The sequence below is a fragment of the Delphinus delphis genome, chromosome 5, assembly GCF_949987515.2.
Source record: "Delphinus delphis chromosome 5, mDelDel1.2, whole genome shotgun sequence".
NCBI lineage: Eukaryota > Metazoa > Chordata > Mammalia > Artiodactyla > Delphinidae > Delphinus > Delphinus delphis.
This window is the reverse complement of record NC_082687.1, coordinates 136,827,302-136,847,932: the sequence shown is the minus strand read 5'-3', so window position 1 is coordinate 136,847,932 and position 20,631 is coordinate 136,827,302. Positions and strand designations below refer to the sequence as shown.

The 20,631-nt window shown below is 64.9% G+C and overlaps 1 protein-coding gene across 4 annotated transcripts in view; it reads left to right on the top strand.

The window, feature by feature from the left end:
* RGS12 (regulator of G protein signaling 12) overlaps positions 1-20,545 on the top strand; it is a 117,506-nt gene extending 96,961 nt beyond the window's left edge. For 2 of the 4 annotated variants that reach the window (XM_060013043.1, XM_060013046.1), the window contains 12 exons: positions 267-410; positions 1,165-1,344; positions 1,627-1,780; positions 3,566-3,642; positions 5,484-5,678; positions 6,041-6,114; positions 6,531-6,657; positions 8,526-8,622; positions 10,045-10,124; positions 10,467-10,620; positions 11,960-12,400; positions 20,041-20,545. In XM_060013043.1, coding sequence (XP_059869026.1) covers positions 267-410; positions 1,165-1,344; positions 1,627-1,780; positions 3,566-3,642; positions 5,484-5,678; positions 6,041-6,114; positions 6,531-6,657; positions 8,526-8,622; positions 10,045-10,124; positions 10,467-10,620; positions 11,960-12,400; positions 20,041-20,267 — 1,950 coding nt within the window. In that variant the 3' untranslated portion in view covers positions 20,268-20,545. Of the gene's footprint in view, positions 1-266; positions 411-1,164; positions 1,345-1,626; positions 1,781-3,565; positions 3,643-5,483; positions 5,679-6,040; positions 6,115-6,530; positions 6,658-8,525; positions 8,623-10,044; positions 10,125-10,466; positions 10,621-11,959; positions 12,401-20,040 lie in introns of those variants that run through there. The other 2 variants (XM_060013044.1, XM_060013045.1) reach the window with 2 other exon arrangements.
* The last annotated feature ends 86 nt before the right edge of the window (positions 20,546-20,631 follow it).

Below are 20,631 nucleotides of genomic sequence, written 5' to 3'. Positions count from 1 at the left end.
ACCATGCGACAGCACCCGCGCCGCCCGCACCCGGATGCCCCCGTAGCAGCAGCACAGCCTCGGTCTTTGGAACATTCAGATTGCGCTTTGACAAAACTTGGAGAGGAGCTGATTTAGTGAAAAGTTTCATCCTGGCTGGCACTTCTAGTTATTATGCAAGCAAGAAGTATTTATTAGGCCCCAAGAAAATGTGTCTCCATTGCCTGGACCCGTGTCAGAAAACACGTGTGTGGTCTGCATGTCCCACTCACGCGCTGTCCCGTCAGCTCTCCTACAGGGCCCGCGAGATCTTCAGTAAGTTCCTGAGCAGCAAAGCCACCACGCCGGTCAACATCGACAGCCAGGCCCAGCTGGCGGACGACATCCTCAGCGCCCCGCACCCCGACATGTTCAAGGAGCAGCAGCTCCAGGTGACTGCCCGGGGCACGGGCAGAGGACTCGGGTCCCGGAGAGCAGCCCCCGCAGGCACCAGACTGCGAGGGGAGTGCCGGTGGGACCCCCACCCCTACCCCGCCCCACTCCAGCCGCTGGGCTCCATCTCAGAGCCAGGGTTCAGCAGGGCGCTGGAGCAGGACGTCCCCACCGCGGCGTACCTGACTGTTGACACTCTCCCTTATGCATCTGTGTGTCATCACAGGTTCATGGGCGGTGATATACATAGAGATCGATGGACGCTTGGATTTTTTTCAGTTTTAGGACATCACTGTGATGAAAAGTGTGCATTGGACTTGATGTGTTTTAGAGCACATGTCCACTGGCCTTAGCAGGGGTTACTTCTGTTGCTGAGTCATGTGAATGAGGTTTAAGAAAATGGAGGAAGGTAGTTTCAAGACAGGTCTCACTTCCTTTAGGTTTCCAGTTGCCTTTGGTTTCATTCTTATTTAACAAAGTAAAGAGTCTCCAAGATTGCACCTTGGCTGTCCTGAGGCCGCTCAGACGCTGGCTTTATGTGGGTTGTTGGAACTGGCTGGTCATAAGCACGGCCACCGAGGGCTGGCGTGTTATAAGTGTGATCAGACATAACGGAGCCTGGGCAACGACTCCAGGGGCGATGAGGGACTTTGGGAACAGGCCCTGCTGCGCATGCGGCCTGGCGCCGCCCCGCACCTTCAGGGCCAAGTGTCCGGTTCCGTGTGTCACTGGACAGCGCTGTTTCCTCGGCAGATCTTCAACCTGATGAAGTTCGACAGCTACACTCGTTTTCTGAAATCGCCGCTGTACCAAGAGTGCATCCTGGCGGAGGTGGAGGGCCGCCCGCTGCCCGACGCGCAGCAGGTCCCCAGCAGCCCCACCTCCAAGCACAGCGTCAGCTCCGACCACTCAAACACGTCCACGCCAAAGAAGGTGCCCGTCCCGGCCGCGCTGGCCCCCCCCCCAGATGAAAGCTGTTCTGCAGAGATGACAGCAGACGCCCCTGTTGGCTTATCCCCTCACCCGCAGGGAATGCAAGGCCCTCTTAGCACTCGCACCTCCCGTGCGTCTTGTCCGAGGCTCTGGCCTTGAGGGACCTGGGCCCTCCCGCGGAGCACGTGTCTTGGTGGCCTGCTCTAGCTCCCTTCCCATGCATTTCATGTGATGTTAAATTAACTTCATGCTGTTTTAACGACGTTTTCCATTTGACGGCAGTTGAATGGAAAATCGAAATCAGGACGGTCCCTGAATGAAGAGTTGGGAGATGAGGACAGCGAGAAGAAACGAAAAGGAGCGTTCTTCTCTTGGTCAAGGACCAGGAGCGCCGGGCGGTCCCAGAAGAAGAAGGACCAAGGCGACCGTCCAAGCGGTTCGTGGTTTGTCGTGTGAGGTGGGGGGGGCGGGGGCGAGGCCCTCTCGGGGACAAATGAGGACATGTGGGCTGTGCTTGTGACGTGGCCCTTTGGGGCGGCCTGGCTGGGGAAGCGGGGCCTCTAGGGCCCTCTGAGAGGGGGCATGGTGCATTCTAACCCCCCAGGCTAGGGTGCCCGACGGGTACCACCCTCTTCTTGCTTGAGCAGTAATGGGTGCTCTTGGTAGAAAATTTGGAAAATACAACCAAGTGAAAGCAGAAGATACAGGTGTCCTGCCCTCTGTGCACCCAGACTGCCTCTTGCCTTCCTGCCGCGTGCAGAGAGGCGCACGAGCTTCTGTAATGTTTTCAAGAAAATGTGACACCATAGTTGGGTACCAGGCATTTTCAGAATTGTAATTTTATTATTGTAAAGTTTAAAGGTTGCCATCCTAGATCTTCTCTCCCTTGGTTTCTTTCTTGGATGTGGCTGAGAAGACAGTGTGAGAGGGACAGGGACGAGGGCTGGGACGCGCCGGGAGGGCGGTGGGTGGGCGGGTAGCAGCCTGGGCGTGGTGGTGGTGGGGACAGGGCAGAGAAGGGCGGGGCGCACACTGGGCGTGGAAGCACACGCGGGAGGGTCTGGCGGCCTTTTTTTCTCCACAGGCTGTCAGGAAAGGGATTATTTTCTGGGAACTAACCTGCAGGCTCCAGACCCGGGCCCCGAGTTTAGGTGGGGCAGCCTACCGAGGGAGCTTGGAGCACCTGCGGGGCTGGTGCCTGTGCTGTGCCAGGCACTTCAGAGGGTTCATCTCCTGCTCAGAGCCGGCCGCAGGCAGGTCTTACGCCCACTTTGCAGAGGGCAGTGTAGGGAGGCTGTGGGCCTCCGCCAGTGCCCTGAGGCTCCAGGGCCCTGCCTGGGGCGGCCGGTACAGCTCTTCTTCCACAAGGAAGGGCAGCCGGAGCTGGGGGTGGGAGCGGTGTCGTCAGTGTGGCCAGGGACCCCCGAGGACCAGAGATGGGGGAGTGCCTGCCTCTCTAGGTCTGTGTCTCCGAGCGGGACCCCAGGAGACCGGGGTCCCCATACCCGGCACGTCTTTAGAGAGCCACCCGGAAAGGCCCTAAGTCCTGACTCCAGGACGCTCCCCAGGCGTCCTGACTCTCTCGCCTGGCAGTCCGTTGCTTTTGGCAGGTGGGTCAGTGGGGCCTGGGGGCCTCCGTGTAATCAGGCCCCTGCTCCACCCCCAGGCCCCGGCACAGCGGCATGGTCGGGGCCCTAGGCCCCGTGTTTTTAAAGGTCCTTTCTATGTCAGAGTTCTCGCGAGTTTTAGATTACAGTTAGCTTAGTCAGTGACATCGGATGGCGCGATTGTCAGCTCATTCAGGACTTTACAGGAAGATGGGACGTGAGCCGTCGGTAAAAGATGCCGTAACCGGCTGGCATGTGAAGCCACGTGTTGAGATGACAATTCCAGATTAAATGAAGGGCAGGGAGGCCCTGCACTTGCTTCCGTTTTGACCTGCGATGAGGCAGCAGGAGCCGGGGGGCTGCGCGGCCGCCAGCAGAGCAGAGCGCGGGCCTGGGCGGTGGCTCCTGGCTCCGGCTGTGTGCCAGGGGCGAGGCTGTGCCGCCGAAGGGCCTCCGAGCCTGGCTCCTGTCCTTCGAGCGTGTCTGTTCAGCCTAAAGGAGGTGTGGAGCTGTGGGGGACGTGACCACACTCGGGGGGTTTCTGCGCTTCTGCATTAAGCGAGCAAGCGTGAAGCTGGTGCCGTTGGGGGTTCTGAGTCCCTGTGTCCCTGCAGACCCCGCGCACGCCAACGGAGGCCTGGGCCGCCGGGAGTCGCAGGGCTCCATGACCTCGGCCGGGAGCCTGGACCTGGTGAGTCCCCGCAAAGCCGTGTCCCTCGTAAGGGAGCTGTTGCATGGATGGGGAGGGCGCCCCTTGAGCTCTAAGAATATCTCTGGGTTCATTTCTGAGACCTTTAGTTCCCGTTCAGGCACGTTTCTCTGGACGCCCACGGGAGCAGGCAGGTACTCCTCTTCGTCTCAGCACCTGCATGTCCCGTGAGCTCAGACACCCCTGTGTCTGCCTGTGCGCTGGGGGCCCGGGTCCTGCCTGGCCCTGAGCTCTCTCCTCACGCCCTGCTGAGTTGCTTGTCTGGCCCAGTTTCCAGTTAGATGGAGGAGGCATTGGGCTGACCTGCTAGCTGGTTAGCTGGCGTCTGGTGGCAATTTTGGAAAACCCTATTGTTGCCGGCCTCCTAGTCACTTGAGCTGGTCAGGCAGTAGTGAGTGTAGATGTCATTTCTTCTTCAGTTCTAACAATACCAGTTAGAGCCGTGAGGGTGGCCCACGCACCGGTCACCCGTTGCTGCCTGACAGAGCATCCCAAAACCCAGCGGCTTAAGACAAAGGACGTTCACTGTTGCCCGCGCCTCTGTGGGAAGGGCACATTTGGGGCCATTTTGCAGTCAGTCTACCACCTGCAGACTAGTTTTCTGAAGTAATATTTGGGAGAAAGAGATCTTCAGACCCTTGGAGGACAGAGTGGTAAGGAAGTGACAACCAGGGCAAGTCGGGCATTAGAAGGAGGCATGCGGGGAGCCGTCTGTAGCCAGGAAGCGGTGCTGTAACTCAGGGACCCAGAGGTCTGGCACGGGGCGCGCGGCCGCGGGCTGGCCCCGGTCCGGCTCCTGCCCCGAGCACGTGGGAGCCCTGCTCCGCGCAGTGGGGAGGGGCCGCCTCCCGCTCCTGCCCAGTCCACCCGCAGCACAGGCATCACGTCGCAGGTGCTGCCGCGCTGGAAGGCTCGCTTCCCCATCCTGCAGGCGTGCCCCCCGCCACAGGGCCTGGCAGTGGGACAGGTGGGCTGGGCCACATCCCCTGCGCCGGGCAGAGGTGGTGGGCGTTCTCTGGGCAGAGGGCACCCCAGGCTGCAGGCTGCCTGCAGGGCGCACCCCCTGGCAGCCCTGCGGAGGAAGGAGCTGAGACTCCCCCGTGCCCCTCACACCCGGCCTCCCCATGCCGCCAGCTCCTCGTGACCTGGGGGCCAGGGTCTGAGGGGCCTCACACCCTCAGGTGTGTGCCGCTGCCTCTGAGCCTTGGCCTGGCCGTCCCGGCCCCTCTCCCAGCCTCTTCCCTCCGGCCCACCTGCTGTCTGTCTGTCCATTCCTCTCGGAAAGGCCTTGGGCCTGTGAGGTCGGGCAGAAAGAGCCAGAAAGGTGACCAGAAGCAGCAGAGGCTGCCTGCCTTGTCCGTCCCCGGCTCCTAGGCTGAGAGATGGGCGAGGCAGCTCCTGGTCCCCAGATGGCCTCAGTGGGCTCTGCAGGGTGACTCCACGTGCTTCCGGGTCAGGGAGGCCAAGACCGGACCCCCGAAAACAAAAGTGGGAAGGCCCACCCTATTGTAGTAGGAAAGCTGGTTAGCATGGCCCTTGTAAAAGTTGAGACTCAGAGCTTGGAGGCTGGGACTGCAAGGACGGTGCCTGTAGCTGAGAGGGGGTGGCGCTGTCTGTCCACTAGCAGCCCCACAGCGTAGCGGCCGTGTGCGCACAGCGCACTGTGCCTTTATCGGAATGTGTCTGCATTGTGGAGCCGGGTGTGCACAGGGAGCCGCACTGCTGGGCCCCCCACGCGTGTGCAAGCTACCATGGCCCTTCCCCGGGGCCTCCCCGCACTTTCCCTGACCCTGCGCCCGCCCCTATGTCTCCCTGCCCCCCAGCCAGAGGCCTGCAGGACCCTGGCGCCCGAGAAGGACAAGGCCGCCAAGCACTGCAGCATCCAGCTCCCCGACGGGACGGCCTGCGTGGTGCTCGTCAGGGCGGGGCTGTCCATCAAGGAAGTGCTGGCCGGGCTCTGCGAGCGACACGGCATCAACGGGGCTGCCGTGGACCTCTTCCTGGTGGGCGGGGACAAGGTACAGGGCTGCGGAGACCGTGGGCGTTTCCTCTGGGGGCGCCTGCCCTGTGGGAGACCCTGCCGATGGGGGAGCCGGCTAACCTGTGTGTATTTACCTGAGCGTGCGGGTTCCCTGCCGCCTTGGCCTGTGTTGGGCCTCACGGCCGACTCTGCTCTGTGCTCCATGCATGTGGCGGAGGTGGGTCCCGAGAGCGCCGTCTCGCTGCGCAGAACCCTTTGCGGGCTCCCAGCAGCTGGTCAGAGAGCTGAGGCCTTCTCTCCGGCTATGGTGGGCCGCGTTTGAAGCTGCACTTTGCTCCGTGCAGCTGTGCGCCCCAGCTCCCACTGACGCCCGTCTCTCTTCCTTTCATGTGTTCGTAGCCTCTGGTGCTGCACCAGGACAGTAGCATCTTGGAGTCTAGGGACCTGCGCCTAGAAAAACGCACTTTATTTCGGTAAGAGAAATGCAGTTGCCATTTTCATGAGGCTTCCAGAGCCACAGGCTGTTTCTGACCACTTGCCCCGCTGGCCTCCGCTCTACTGTGAGCTCAGAGGGGCAGCCGCACGTGGCCCCAGGCACCCCGGGGGCCAGAGGGTCACGCTCCCTGCCTGCTGGCGACCACGGCAGGGCTGCATCCGGGGCAGGGTCGCCCCGTGGGGAGGGGCCGCTCCTTGTCGGGTGTGACAGTCCTGGCTCAGCCCCACGAGACCCTAAAGAAGCCCCCTGTGGGCTCTCTTCTCGTGCAGAACCTGGGGCTGCCTTGGTGATGCCCGTGGGTGCCATGCTGCTCTGCTTTTGAGACGGAACGTCCACATGACAGTTGCCACGTGTTTGTGGCAAACGTGCTCCTGTTTCTCCCCCTCCAACCAGGCTGGATCTGGTGCCGATTAACCGGTCTGTGGGACTCAAGGCCAAGCCCAGCAAGCCAGTCGCGGAGGTGCTGCGGCCCGTGGCGGCCAAGTACGGCCTGCGCCTGAGCGAGCTGGTGGCCCGGCTGGTGAGTGAGCGACATGGGGCCCCCGGGCCCCCGAGCCGCCCGCAAGCTCAGCGCTGCCTGCTGGGGCCCAGCCTGCCCCCGTTGTCCGCGAAGCGAGCTGTGGCTGGCGTAACGGGAGGACGCCGTGGGGCCGACCCAGCGCCTGTGTGCGGCTTCTCCACCCAGCAGGCCCTGGGGAGGACGTTGCCGCCGCCCTCCTGTTTCCCACCCTGTGGGGGAAATGCTTACTGCTTCCTCGTACCTTGGTCGTGCCCTCTGGGATTTGGGTTGGTATTTGAGATTTGGGGGTTTGGGCCCAGGGAAACCAAGAAGAGAAACAAACGAAAACCTTGCAGCCTCCCGCCGTTTGCAAACCTGATCGGATGACGGCACGCGGTGGCGTGCGTGACCCGATCTGCAACAGCCTGTCGGGCATCCGCTGCTACACTGTGCAGCGTCCCATAGGCCGTGGGTCTGACAGCTCTCTCTGGTGTTTCGGAGCCGGGCCGTCGGGTTCCTCTGTGCATGGGTGAAGCAGGGATGAGAGCAGAGTCCCCGTTCCTACAGCCGGAGGGTGGTCCCGCACCTCCACACGTTTGCTTTGAAATGCGGTGACTTATGACCCATTGGCCTGTGTTCTCCTTTCTTTAGAAGTTATACTTTATCAGGGCTACGATTTCAAGTATTTTTAGGATTTTTATTTTCTCTGAAATGGGCTCCAGAATTGTTCAAGACTTTGACGTGAACAAGAGGACCAGTTAAATTGTTTTCAGACTTCCCGAGGGTAACCTGAAGCCCTCCGCCCAGCTCGCTGGGGGATGGGGGTGCCGTCCTAAAGTCTAGAATATGCCGAATGGAGAGGGACGTGGCCTGGGTTCCATGTGGCCTCCCTGCTCGTACTCCGTTGAGATCCTAAGCGATCCTTAGTCCCCGTGCCTGTTTCCCCATCTGTAAAGTGGGGTGAGTCATGGAAGCGTGCTCGTGGGGTCGCTGGGGGGCTTCAGTCCCAAAGGGCTGGCCAGTGGTCGGGGCTTCTTCCCCACTGGGCTGCTGAGGCCTGACCGGGAAGAGTGGTCCAGCTGCCTCAGGGCTTGGGACCGCGAGAGTCATGGAGGGCGGCACGGGGCGTCCTGTGGATGGGCTGTGAGCATGTGGCTTTCCTTGGACCCTCCTGCTGACCCTCCTTAGTGAACTGTGGGCTGCGAAGTCGTGAGCCAGGCAGGACCCTGCTAGCCTTGGTCCGTTCCCCACTCGGCCGGAGCTCTGTCTGGGCGTGTGGTCGCTTAGCAATTTAAGAGCCAGGCTACAAGTTCAGATTCTTTCTTCGACAGAGGATGTGGGTCTTGAACAGCAAGATAGTCTCCCCAGGAGAGAAGGGCAGGATCCCAGGCCTCAGATGCGCCTGCTTCCTGCCCACAGGGAGGCATCTCCCCCCTACTCCCACGCCTCCTAGTGCACTGAGGACCAGTGAGGTGGGCTTGAGGTCCCCTCCTCCAGGCTGGAGGTAATGCTGAGACTTAGGCCAGCTTGCTTAACGCCTAAAAGCACCCAACTTGTGGACGCAGGTGGTACCGGCTCCCACCAAGCGCTCCTCCAGCCCCGGGGCCTCGCCTCGGCCCAGTGCTGCCAGCAGCCATCACTTGGGTGACGGCCCTGTCCCGCGGGCTCCTCCCGGCGCCTGCATTCCGGGCAGGCCCGCTGGCGCTTGGGATCCCGGTTGTTGCACGTCAGGCGTCTGCGGCTGGCCCTGCCGAGGCGACAGGACCTGGGGTCACCTGGCGCATGGCTCCATCAAGCCTGGGATGGTCCTGCTGGCCGATGCGCCACACGCAGTTGTTCCGGAAAGCTCCAGCCAGGTGAGCCGCTCATTGCACCGTCTCTGCCTCTAGAGTGGAGAGAAGGAGCCCCTGGACCTCGGAGCCCCCATCTCGAGTCTGGACGGACAGCGGGTCATCTTGGAGGAGAAGGACCCCTCCCGAGGGAAAGGTGAGCAGGGTGACGCTTCCCTGGTCCTTCCGGCCTCCTGGGTCCCTGGGCTCGGCCCCCCGAAAGCTCCCGGCCCTGCTGCCCCGTGGTCTCAGAGTGACACTGCAGATGGCCTCACTTGGGTTTAGGGTCTCATGGGGCCCGGCGACCCCCTGCCATGGCCGAGTGCAGCCGTGGCTGGGCGTCTGTCTGCGGGCAGGAGGCCCTGGGACCGGGAGCACGAGGGCCTCTGGCTGGGACCCCTGCACGTCTTCTCTGCCTTAAGAAGGGGCGCAGGCCCTGCGAACTCCCTGCGTCGCTCCGAGGGTCCAGCATTCCCTGGAAAGTGCTCTCTTCCTGGGAGGCCTCCCCATCCCTCTGCACAGGGACCCGGGACCCTGGGCCGTTGCTGCCCCATGTCGGCCCAGCAGCGGCTGAGGTCGGGGGCTGGGGCCCCCTGTGCCTAGTGCACAAGGAATCGGTGGTTTGCAGGGCCCTTTCCCCTACGCTGCCTCAGCCCCGCAGCCCTGCCCTGGGGACGGGGACCTGCACTCCCAGGTGGGGGCAGCGGGGGCGTGCCTCCTGGAGAGAGCCTTCTGGAGCCTACTGAACAGGGCAGGGAGGTGGCCATGTCAGGAGCCGCCGTCCCCTTCCCCGGGCTGGCTCAGCTCTGAAAGGGGCTACCCATCACTCGTCTCCATGCCCAAGGGTGACCGGGGCTGCGGTCGCCCCTCTGCCCTCGGGCTCCCGTGCCTGCTTCCTGTCCCCCTGTGGGCCACCTGGGTTCTAGAGGATGCTGTGTGCGCTTCTCCCGCACGGTAACCGGCCTCAGGGGCCGAGCGGCCTGAGCGGGGCGCGGGTGCTCAGCACCTCCCTCCAGGGTCTGATAAGGTCGGACCTCCCGGCCCGCTTGTGCGCAGGTGAGTCTGAAGGCATAGCTGCGGGCAGGTGCGTGCAGTGTGTTCGGGACGCTGCTCACAGGCAGGAGGGCTGGGACTCCGCCAGCCCATCCTGGGCCAGGGAAGTGGTCTGTGGACCACGAGGGCCAGCGGGGGCCAGCCTGCAGCCCTGACTTGGGGCAATGGCCGTATTTGAAGATACATAATAAATGTGAGACTCTCGTACTTTCTAAAGACATTCGTGCCAAATAGTACCCGCAAGGCACTTTCACTCACCACGGGACCACAGAGTCCCAGTGGGCACAGTCAGCCACGAGCCTTCTCCCCGTCGCCGTCATGCACAGCTCGCCCAGACGCGGCGGGCGGAGGAGGCTGGTCCTCTGTCCCTTGAACCCCGCATGGGTGCTCAGGCCTGAGCGCGCATGTAGACGAGGGGCCCCCGATACCTTTGGCTTCTGTACAGCTTTGAGCTGGTGATTGTGTTAGATGTGGAGACGGGTCTGCATTCACTGCAGTTTTATAAAGCTTGTCTCGCTATGTTCAGCACCCACAGATAAGCAGAAAAGCGGGCCCGCCAAACAGAGCGCAGCCGTAAACGCCAGCTCCAGAAACCACTCGGCGATGGTAATTCCCCTCCTCACCCCGCCTCGCTCCTTGCCTGCAAAGCTCAGGGGCGCGGCCCCAGCGGCTCTCTGCCCTGGTTGGGCCTGCACCCTGGGTTGGGGGGGTCTTCTCAGGGTCCCTTTGCGGTGCCTGCTCCCACTAGCCTGGGAATCGCTGGCTGGGTGGGTGTGCCTTACGTGCTGTTCTTTTTGCAATCCTTATCATTGCGATTGATGTTTCTGCCACGCATGTGAAGTCCAAATCAATGCCATCTATGTTTCAAAGACCCTTTTATATAACTGATGAACTGTGTTGTCATGTGTCTGAAATGTGAGTGGAACTTTGACTTTCCTTCTGACGCAGGGAGAGGAAAGAACACTAGGCAAGTCTAATTCTATTAAAATTAAAGGAGAAAATGGAAAGAATGCTAGGGATCCCCGGCTTTCAAAGAGAGAAGAATCTATTGCAAAGATTGGGAAAAAAAAATATCAGAAAATTAATTTGGACGAAGCAGAGGGTATGTGTACTTTTTAAAACTTCCACGTTTTTCGTGAATGCAGTGTCAGTTTTCCAGTCCAGTCACTAGAAGCTTCTCTGAGTTACTGACATTGGGGTGGCCGTGACCCGTCACATTGAGCACTCGCCCCTGTGTCTGCCTGCAGCTGTTGGTGTAACTCTACTAAAGCCCCAGTTTTCAGACCGAGAGCCGGGCCCTAGGAGTCAGGGAGCCCCCACGTGGGCTGCAGCAGGAGGTCTCTGTCCCCCCTCACAGCCGGGTCCCGGCTCAGAGAGGGGCTCGGGACCAGGGTCCACGTCCCTGAGGGTCCTCGCCAGGAGGAGGTCGGTGGGAGGGCCCGGGCCTCGCTGGCCTCTGCTGTCGGGGCCCTGAGGGAAGGCTGTGCGTTCGGCCATGGGGGCCAGACGCCCGAGCCGCCCCCGGGCCTGCAGGACAGAAGAAGGATGGCATGAGAGACAGAGCGGAGGCGTGGGGGACTTCCTTTTCTTCCGAAAGCTCGTGACAGAGGGAAGCTCTAGGAGCTGTTCTGTGCCCTGAGCTGTAACCCAGGGAGCACTTCCTGGGCAGGTCAGCTGGGCTAGTCGCTGCTTCCTGTGGCGTCCGGCCACGGGCCAGGGTAAAACACACGCCTGCCCTGAAGTTCTCGCGTTTCTGAGATCCGTTAAGATTTGAGTTTTTAAGCTCCTTTGCTGGTCAGAAGCTCAGAGTGTAACTTAAGCCTCGAGAAGGCTCAGTGTAGACACCATCTATTTTGGATGGTGAACTCGAGTTACAACTGAGAATCCACCCAGGTAAGAAAAAGAAGAGCTCTGGGGAGCCAGCGAAGAAGCTGGACGTCCCCGGCAGGGCGGAGGTGCCGGGAGGGGGCGGCCTGGGGGGCCGTGGAGCTCCCGGGGCGGGGTGCGCGGCGGGGAGAGGGGTCGAGGGCCGGGCGCTGATCACAGGCCCCATCAGGACCGCCCTCTGCCCCGGCGTGGTGCCCCCGAGAGGCCCCTCACACACGGGTCTAGGCTGGTTCACCAGCTGCGGGCACCAGGGGCTCCTGGCTGTGTCAGGCCGTGGCGCCTGGTCAGCGGCCTCCCTCCTGCTCAGAAGGTGGTAGGCTTCAAACGCGGGCGGAGCGCAGACATGGGCCGCGGGCCGTGGCGGCCCGGAGCCGGTCCAGGGAGGAGCGCAGCTGTTCGCGTGGCCCGCGGCCTCCCTGTGGCTGTGTGGGCGGCAACAGGAGGAAGGGGGAGGGCCTGGGGCAGCGGGACAGGGCTTTCCAGATGCGCTTTTGCTGTGCCTGCCGGAGGGTAAACGCGATAACACTTGGTCAACGTGGGTTTTCTTCCAACAGAGTTTTTTGAGCTCATTTCCAAAGCTCAGAGCAACAGAGCAGACGACCAGCGCGGGCTGCTGAGGAAGGAGGACCTGGTGCTGCCCGAGTTCCTGCGTCTGCCACCTGGACCCCCGGGGCTCGCCCTCTCCCCCTCGGCCGCCCCCAAGGCTTTCTGCACGAGACCTGCGACAGGCCACAGCGAGGAGGGCGCTCCCCGGCCCCGCGAGAGCCCGGCCACCAGCCCTGGCTCTGCCGACAGCCCGCCTCTCTGCTCCCCCGGGACCCCCGGGACCCCCAGCCCCCCGGCGCAGGCGGCGGAGGCCGGGGGCGTCCAGACCGTGGAGGGCGAGCACGTGGCCGACCTGACGCTCATGGGGGAGGGGCACCTCAGCAGCCCTAACAGCACGTTCCTGCCGCCGCCCCCCACCCCGCCGGGCTCGGCCGCACCTCCGAGACCAGGTACCAACGGGCGCGACGCCCCTGCTCCTCTCTGACCCCCCTCCTCCCTGCCCGCCCGCCCGGGGTCGCCTGCCGGTGCTGTCCACCCACTTAGAAAGCGTCAGCGGTGCAAAGTTACCCCCTCCGCCCCTTAATCCCTCTAAGGAGGTTTCAGCGTGCCAGCCCCCTCGGGTACTGTGTTGGTCGTGGCGGCCTCCGCCTTCTCTAAAAGGACCCTGTGGCCGCTGAGGTCAGGGTGTGGCCAGGTTGGGCGGCGGGGCCTCGGAGGGGGTGTCGCCCCGTGGCGTGGCACTCGTGAGCGGTGCCCGCACTGGGCCCGGCGGTGCCCTCCCGCCGTCTTTCCCTGGGTCCCCGGCAGTAAGGCCACCAAGCAAGGCCCTGGGAATTTCTGCAAAATGTATGTGTTACTTTTATTACAATCTGGATAGCTAGCAGTTTTAGTATTTTAATCTCAAGGCTGAAAACAACAGCGTTTGTCTTGAGCAAGTGGGTGAAGCCCGTGTGATTTAGAGCAGGACGGCTGTGCTGACCCTGCAGGGAGGGCGTTCACCCTCCGCCCATCGGTCAGACAGCAGGTGGAGGCCTGCGTGCTGGGCGCTGGGATCCGCGTGGGGTTCCCTGACCCTGGGTGGTCACAGGCGGCCCTCCAAACGGAGGCATGAGCGTGTCAAGGTGAGCAGGGCTGGTGGAGCTGCTCCTTAGCCGCGTGAGTGTTACTAGCAGGTGAAGCGAGGCCCCCGGCCTCCCGGGAGAGCGGCTCTCGCCCCGCACTCGGGCCGCGGCCTGTGTGCCCGGCCCCGAGGCGTAGGGAGGAGCCTTGTCGGCGCAGGCGTGTGCCCGTGGAGCCCCTGGGTGCCGCCGTCCTCTCTGGCGGGCTCCGTGGTGGGCAGACACTAGCTGTGGCTGCTGTTGGGGGTGGCGGGAGGCCCCCTCTGGTCTGAGTCCTGCCCCAGGACTGGGTCCTGTCGGACCTGCAGCCGCATCTCCGTGGGGACCCAGGGCGGCTCTGTACCCGTGGGGTACTGGCTCTGCGGGCCGGGCTCCCGGCGCCCTCCCCACGGAGACAGCCCGCGGACGTGAAGCCGGGAGAAGCCGCGGCCTTCCTTGCATGTCTCCTGCACTTCGATCCGACTTCCCCTCTGCTCTCCCCGTAGACACCTGTGTGTAGTCTCACCTGTGTTTTGAGTCTGTGCTCTTCCGGGAGAAATAAACTCTGCCTCTCCTCACTGGACTGGTTTAAAGCGCTTTCCTTTCTCACTTGAACATCTGTTTCCTCTTTAGAAAACTACAGGTGTATTTTAACCCGGGAAAACGTTGCACATTTTAATGGAATTCATTGGGTTTACTTTAATGTACTGGCTTTCGAAAGCAGACCTTCGCTCACCAGACGTTCTTGAGCGCCTCATGCACACCCGCAGACACAGCTGTGTAAGGGCGGCAGTAACGAGCTCCACCGGGAGGCTGGGTGTGACAGCGGGGACACCGCGAGGGGCTGGCACGGAGCGCTCGGGGCCACGGCTCTCCCCTCCCTGAGAGTTCCGGGGTCGGGGGCCGGGTGGGGTGCCCGGTGGTGGTGGGTGAGCCGGCCGGGCCGGGTCCCTCCGACTCGCTCCCCGTAAACCCGGAGCCCGGCTTGCTGGCTGCCCGCTGTCCAGCCGTTTTCTCCGAGCTCCCGCCGGGCTTCTCCAGCTCCACGTTCCGGGCTTGGGGCGTTGGGCCCACGTGGCTTACCCAGTGCGGGGCTCGGCCTTCCCACCTGTGGCCCGGCAGCGTGGGCAGCGTGACCGGCGAGTTCTTGCATTTCCGGGGTGTGTCGCCGTTGGTGCCCCCCGTGCACTGGTTGTCCCTGATGAGTAGGAGCCCAGGTGGAGACCCTGGATGCTTGGCTCCGTGGGTGTCCTGAGCAGGGAGGACGGCAGGGGGGGCCGTGAGGGTCTGTGATCAGCCGCGGCCTCCTGGAGCTGGGAAGGGCCTCCGCTCCTCCTGTGCGGTGCCCGTTCGCCCTGCGAGGCCCTCGGTGGGACGGCCTCCACCTTGGGCTCGCCGGACGGATCCTCTGCTCGTCCTGTGAACCTTGCGTCCACCTTTGTGACGCGGACCCGGACCCGAGGTTCCCCCGCCAGCGTAGGGCGCCGCAGACACCCTTGGGCCAGCGCGCGTCTGGACCCGGCACTGAGCTGTATCCTCGGGGCCCAGAGGGCAGGTCTCATCCACACCTCCTGCTGATTCTAGCTGCCGTGAGCGGTTTCCTAGGTGGTGGCCGCCGTGGCCCCTCCGTTCAGGGCGAGAGACACAGCGTGCTGACGCTGCGGGACCCTGGGGCGGGGAGCCGGGGCCACGTCTGGGCCGTGCAGCCTGGGGCAGGTCGGGGGCTGCCCGCAACATGTCCCCATGTGCGGAGGGTCCCCTCAGAGCCGTGCTGCGCCTGCACCCTGGCCCTTGGTCCCCAGCACCCTTGTACGGGGAGGCCTGTGAGTGCCCGACGCGGCCGAGGGATGGAGGTCTTTGAACGGCCGTGTGGCCCAGGCACGGAGCCTCCGCTGCGGGACGCAGCCTTCCAGTGTAGCCTGCCGTGGATTTGGTCCTAATCCGGGCCACCTTCCCCACTGTTAGCTGTTTGGTTTCCAGCAAAACTCTGGGCATTGGTGGGCGTTGGTGGGCATTTCCCGTCCCGGGGAGGACCAGCTGGGTGGCGGTGTGAGTCCTCTGTCCCAGCAGCGCGAGCGTCAGGTTCCGAGGTCGGCGTCCACGGCCCTGCAGAGGGCAGAGCCAGCCTCAGGGCTCGCTCACCCAGCAGGCGAAGACCCCGCATCCACATAGGCAGACGTGAAGAGGGCGTGGGAGTCGCCCCCAAAGGGCACCTTCTTCCCAGGGAGAGAGAGGAGCTGTCTTCAGGGCTGACCGGCAGATGGGCGGGTGGGTGGGTGGCCCCGGCCCAGCAATCCCCCTCCCCTGGCCCCCAGATGTCCTTGGGCTGGGTGGGTCCTCACCTTGGCCCCCGGCTGAGCACTCAGATGGACACGGGAACGCCAGGTGCAGGGCTTGACCTTGTGGGACCTGCTGTCCCAGGAGGTGTCTGGTGCCCTTCCCGGGCCCTCCCTCGCCGGCCCTCGCTCTGTCCAGTGGGTGACCGCAGCCCCTCAGCCAGGCACTGGGCAGGCTTTCCCTCCCTCCCACTGCCGCCTGGCCGTGCTGGTGTTGGACGCCCGGGTCAGGGTCCTGGCCGGGCCTCTCCCGTCCCCCTCCTGCAGGAACGCGGCTGCCGGCAGGGCCACCCGCCCCTCCCTAGGAGTCCTCGCCACCAGTCCTGGCCCGGGGTCCCGGGGCCTCAGCGCAAAGAGATGCTGCTCACTGGACGGGGCAGAAGTCGCCTGACTTGGGGGCCTCATGCCACAGTGTCCAGGGTCCCCAGAGGCACGTCCAGTTACCAGAGTGGGGTCAGGAGCCCTCAGCTCGCTTCCTAGCAGGTGCGTGGAGCTGTCCCGCTTGCCAGGGGTCGCTGTAGCCTAGTAAGTTGGTTTACATGGGAACGGGGCTGGAGCATTAACCAGAGGCCACAAGCCCAGATAAGGGCCACACCATTCACCTTGGCAGTGAAGGCAGCCAGACCACGTGACCTTGCTTTGGCCGTGAGTCCCAGGAGCCCCTCTGCACCTGGCTGTTCAGTGGTCAGCCACCCCCCCTCCGCCCCCAGCCTGGACCCCCAGCCAGTCTCGGCGTGTCACACCTGCTCAGTCCCAGGTGAGGCGGAAGCCCTGGGCTGGGGACAGTAGGGGAAGTGCAGCTGTGCACGGGACAGCAGCCACAGTGGGGATCCAGCTGCCCATCCCCTGGGGCGTCAGGGCCTCCCGGGACAGCCGTGCGGATCTCCCCAGCCCAGGCCCCAGGCTCTTGAACCTGCACCGCCGCCCCACCACTGCCAAGTTTGCACTTGTCCCTTCAGATGTCCCCTCTCTCCAGCAGAGCCCTGGCCCTTCTGTCTGGGCAGCCGGGGGACACCTCCACCGCGCACACCTGCCTTCCAGGAGGATGGGCTAGCCTCCCCAGCGCAAACCGTGATGTGCATGTGGGGGGCCGCCTGGCCTTCTCGGGGTCACGTTGGTGCCGGGGGTCCCGGCGAAGGCAGCCCTCTGCCAGGGCTCTCTCCGGAACCCCCCTTCCAGTGGAGCGTGTTCTGGCGCTCCGGCCTTGCCCTGGCTAGAATGGACCTGAGTCCTGCTAGATGTCTGGGGGCTTCTGCCTGCACCCGGCCCACTCCACAGGCCTCCACGGGCTTCCCAGGGCTGACCCAGCTGGCCCAGCACCCCTCCCCAGACCCCAGCACGGGTTGCGACAGCTGCATCCTCCTGGCTGCTCAGGCCGACGGCCCCGGGTCTCCCCTCGCGCGTCCATCCTCCTCGTGTCCCCTTCTCCGTACGTCTCCCCCATGTGCCCTGCGGCTGGTCTGCTCCACCCGGCCCCTGGGTCTCTCAGAGTGGAAGCCCCGGGCCGCCAGTGGCTGGCAGCGTGACCTCCCACACCCTGACCTGGGGCCGGCACTGCTGCAGCCGCTGCCCACGTCCCCTCCCCAGGCTCCGCCCGTCTGCACGCCTGCACTCGGTATGGCCCCGTGACTGCCCGGTCACCGTCCCCCCCTTTTACCCTGTGCTGCCGTGAGCGGGAGTCCTGGCACCCAGTAGATGCTTAGTACAGATCTGCTGAATGAGGAGCTTTGATTCAGCACCCAGGGAGAACTGGAGATGGCCAAGGGGTCAGGCTGCACCCACCGCCCTGGCTCCACCCGTGCAGCCCTGCACCCGCCGGCCCCAGGAGGAGGGTCCTGACTCGGCCTGCACCTTCTCCCGATGTGGAGCCTTGAGGGCCAGAGCAGACCTGGCCGCTGGCAAGGGGCTGATAGGTGGGCTCTCGGGAGGGGCTCTTGGGCTCCAGCAGGGCGCCCGGCGGGAGGGCCTGACTGTGCAGAGTCGGAATCAGCCGGGGGGCAGGGCCCGTGGTCCCTGGGGAGATGAGGGGTCAGCAGGGCAGCCTGAGGGGCGGGGGATGCGGCGCTGGCTCCGGCCCCGCGTGCGCGTGTCCGAGGGACGTGGGACAGAGGCCCAGGGGGCGACCCTCATGAACAGCGCAGACCCGGCTCCCTTCGGAAGCGGTGGCCCCTGAGCCCTGCAGGGTCCCCCACGCTGCTGCCCCCGCCAGGAGAGCCAAGGGGAGCCTCGGGAAGCTGGGAGGGCAGCCACCCCGGGCAGGCCCTGGCACGGAGGCCGTGACGCCCGTGACGCAGACGGGTGACGCCCACCCGCCGCGGGCACTGTAACACTGAGTCACAGGCCTGGGGCTGCCACTTCCTCAGGAGAGCGAGTCTGGGCGGGCAGGCAGGAAGGGCCTGGACTGCAGCCACCCTCCCTGTGACACGCCCGTCCCTGGCCCGGGGACGAGCTTCCCGTCCACAGAGGCAGGCGCCCCTCCGCATCCTGAGCACACCCGAGCTTCCCAGGCGTCAGAGAGGCCGTGGCTGAGGTCCCTCCCCCTCGCCGGCCTCTGTCCCCCTGGGGGGTCCAAACGGGGCTGGACAGGAAAGGGCCGTGCCCCTCAACCTGCGTGGGGTCACGGGCCTCTTAATGCTCCAGACAAATGCCCCAGATGGGGACAAACGGTTGGGGAGCAAAGCCCTGCCTCTCTGCACAGCCCCCATCCAAGCGCAGACCAGCCCCACCCCATCATCTGCTGGCCCTGGGAAGCCGCCAGCAAGCGGGGGAGGGGTGGGTCCCACAGGCCCCAGGAAAGGCTCCTTCTGCTGCCTCTGTTAGATCAGAGAGGACGCAAGGCCCTCTCACAGGCTCGGACCTGCCCCGGGGGTTCTGGGGGCCACAGAGCAGCTCCTGCAAGGGGAGGCGAGGCTCCTGACCCCCACGGCCGTCCCCACTCCCGCACGTAGGCCTCGGACCCACGCAGGGAGCAAAGTCTTCACCTCCACCGGCAAGGCCCGGGAGGGGCGGTCACCAGAGCAGGACCCTGTGTCCCTGCGCCTGGACTCCTCCAGCCTGTCCACTGGGAACCTGGGGCTGGGGCTCCCCCTGCACCCCAGGCACCTGAGGGTCCCTGGCTCCCAGGCTCACTGAGAGCACCCCACAGGCATGTTAGCCTCCCCGCTACACCTGGCCACGCCAGGGCCTGGGGCTCTGCCTGCGGGGGCTCGGTGGAGGGAGCCGAGGCTGAGGGCGCCTGCTGAGCGCCCTGTGCCCTGCCCGCAGCGACCTGGTTCCTGGGGACTGCACCTCTGTCCCCCAGGGCGCACCCCTGGGGCCAGCCAGGGTGACAGCGCAGTGACAGCCTGCTGGGGTGGTTGGCAGGGAGGTGTGGCTGCCCAGCCTGGGATCGAAAAGCTTCCAAGGCGGTTTCAGGCAGCCTGGAACTCCTGGGGCCTAGGTGGGGACTTGAAGACAGAGGCCTGGCTGACCACTGAGCAGCCTGGAAGGGGGCAGGCGGCAGGGTAGGGTGGAGGAAGGGGCACCCGGCTTGGGGTGTTGCTGATGGGGTAGGAGAGCGTGAAGGACTCAGAGTTTGTGTGGCTGAAGAGGTAGGCCCGGGTCGACGGGCAGGTGGACAACTGCGTGGCCAGGTCGCGAGGGCCCTGGGGGGCATCGGCGGTGGGGCTCAGGCCCCTGCCCCACTGGGAGCCGCAGCCCTCAGAGACGCCGGGCAGTGAGCTCTGTGGATGGAGACCCAGAGTGCCCTGAGGGTCCAGCCCCGTCTGGGGCAACCCACACCCAGTGCTTGGTCCTCCCTCAGCCCAGCAGCATGCCTCCCCCTGGAGCCCCTCCCTGACGGCCCCTTGGCTGCGGACAGCCCCCCGAGGAGGAGTGGAGGCCCGGCCCTGAACCTGAGCCGCAGTAGGGTGCGGGACGGGCTGTGGGGGTGTCTGAGAGGCGCAGCGGAGGTGGCTGGGAGGTTTCCCACGAGACCGTCCCCCATGTGGCCTTCCTCGGCCACCCCCCACCCCAGGGGCGGCTGCATCCCGCTGAGGGGCCCTGGGACCGCCCCCCCCCCCCGCCCCAGCTCCTCCGCCATCTCAGCGCCCAGCGAGGGGCACCACGTGCTCCTTCCCGTGACGCAAACCCACACACAGCCACGCACCCCTCCCCCCTCCCACCCTGGCGAGGGGCAGCGCGGTGTCGTCTGGGGGCGGGTGCCCCTGATGCCCCCAGGGCGTCAGTGGGGAGCTGCAGGGGCTCGGGTGCCGGGCTTCTCCCCAGAGGGGGCCCCAGCTGGGCGGACAGCACCCTAGTGGGTGGGCCGTCCCCACTGTCCTGGCTGCGCCGGGTGAGGACAGGGTGCAGGGTATACCCGTGACAGATGAGGGGCCGCGCCGGTCCCACCACACGGAACCTGGGCCCTGCGCCCCCAGACCCCCTCCCCCAGCTTGCTTCCCTGCAGCCTGCAGCTCCCTCGGCCTGGGACCCTCCCCACTGCAGAGGGCTCCCTGCGCCAGGCCTGGGGGCCCCAGGTCAGAAGTCGCCTGTCCCTGGGATGCACGTGGGGGTCTCAGGAGCCCGTTGCCACCATCTGTGCCAGGAGGGTGGGGTGGGGTCTCCAGCCCAGGGTGGGCAGAACGGGTGACAGACTCTCTCTTCTCCCCGCGGCAGGAGGTGGGGCCCGAGGCAGCCGAGGCCTCCCAGTCAGCACGATCGTCGACGTGGACCGTGTGGCTGGCTCAGCGCCTGGGCCGGGCAGCAGCATCCCGGGGGTGTGGACGGGCCCCCGGAGGTCACGGGCCGGCGGGACGCTGACATCAGACCGCCCCGGCCTGAGCCCCGTCCTGGGGGGACCTGCCAAGCCCAAGGCCGGCCCACACCACGCCACCTTCGTCTGAGGCTGCCGCCCGCGCACCCGACCCAGCTGGCCGGCCCTCCCTCCCGTCCCGGCGTCCCAGCCGCCTGCCTGGACACACACGTGGAGAGCAGAGATCCCGAGGGAGCCTCTGAGCCTATCTCGAGGGCCTCGGACGGGCCTCCTCAGCCACCCCTGGGGGCCGAACCAGCAGAGGGCGGGGAGGGTCCTGGCACCGGACACTCGCCAGCGTTGGCTCAGGGCTCCCTGGCCCCCGCCCCAGCTCCCTCTCGGCGTCCAGCCTTCCCGCAATAAAGCGTCTTTGAGGACCAGATCGTCGGCCTCGTGCCTGGTCCTGGGGCCTGGACCCTGCCCTCAGGGAGCCGTTGTTCCCGTGGCCCTGTGCG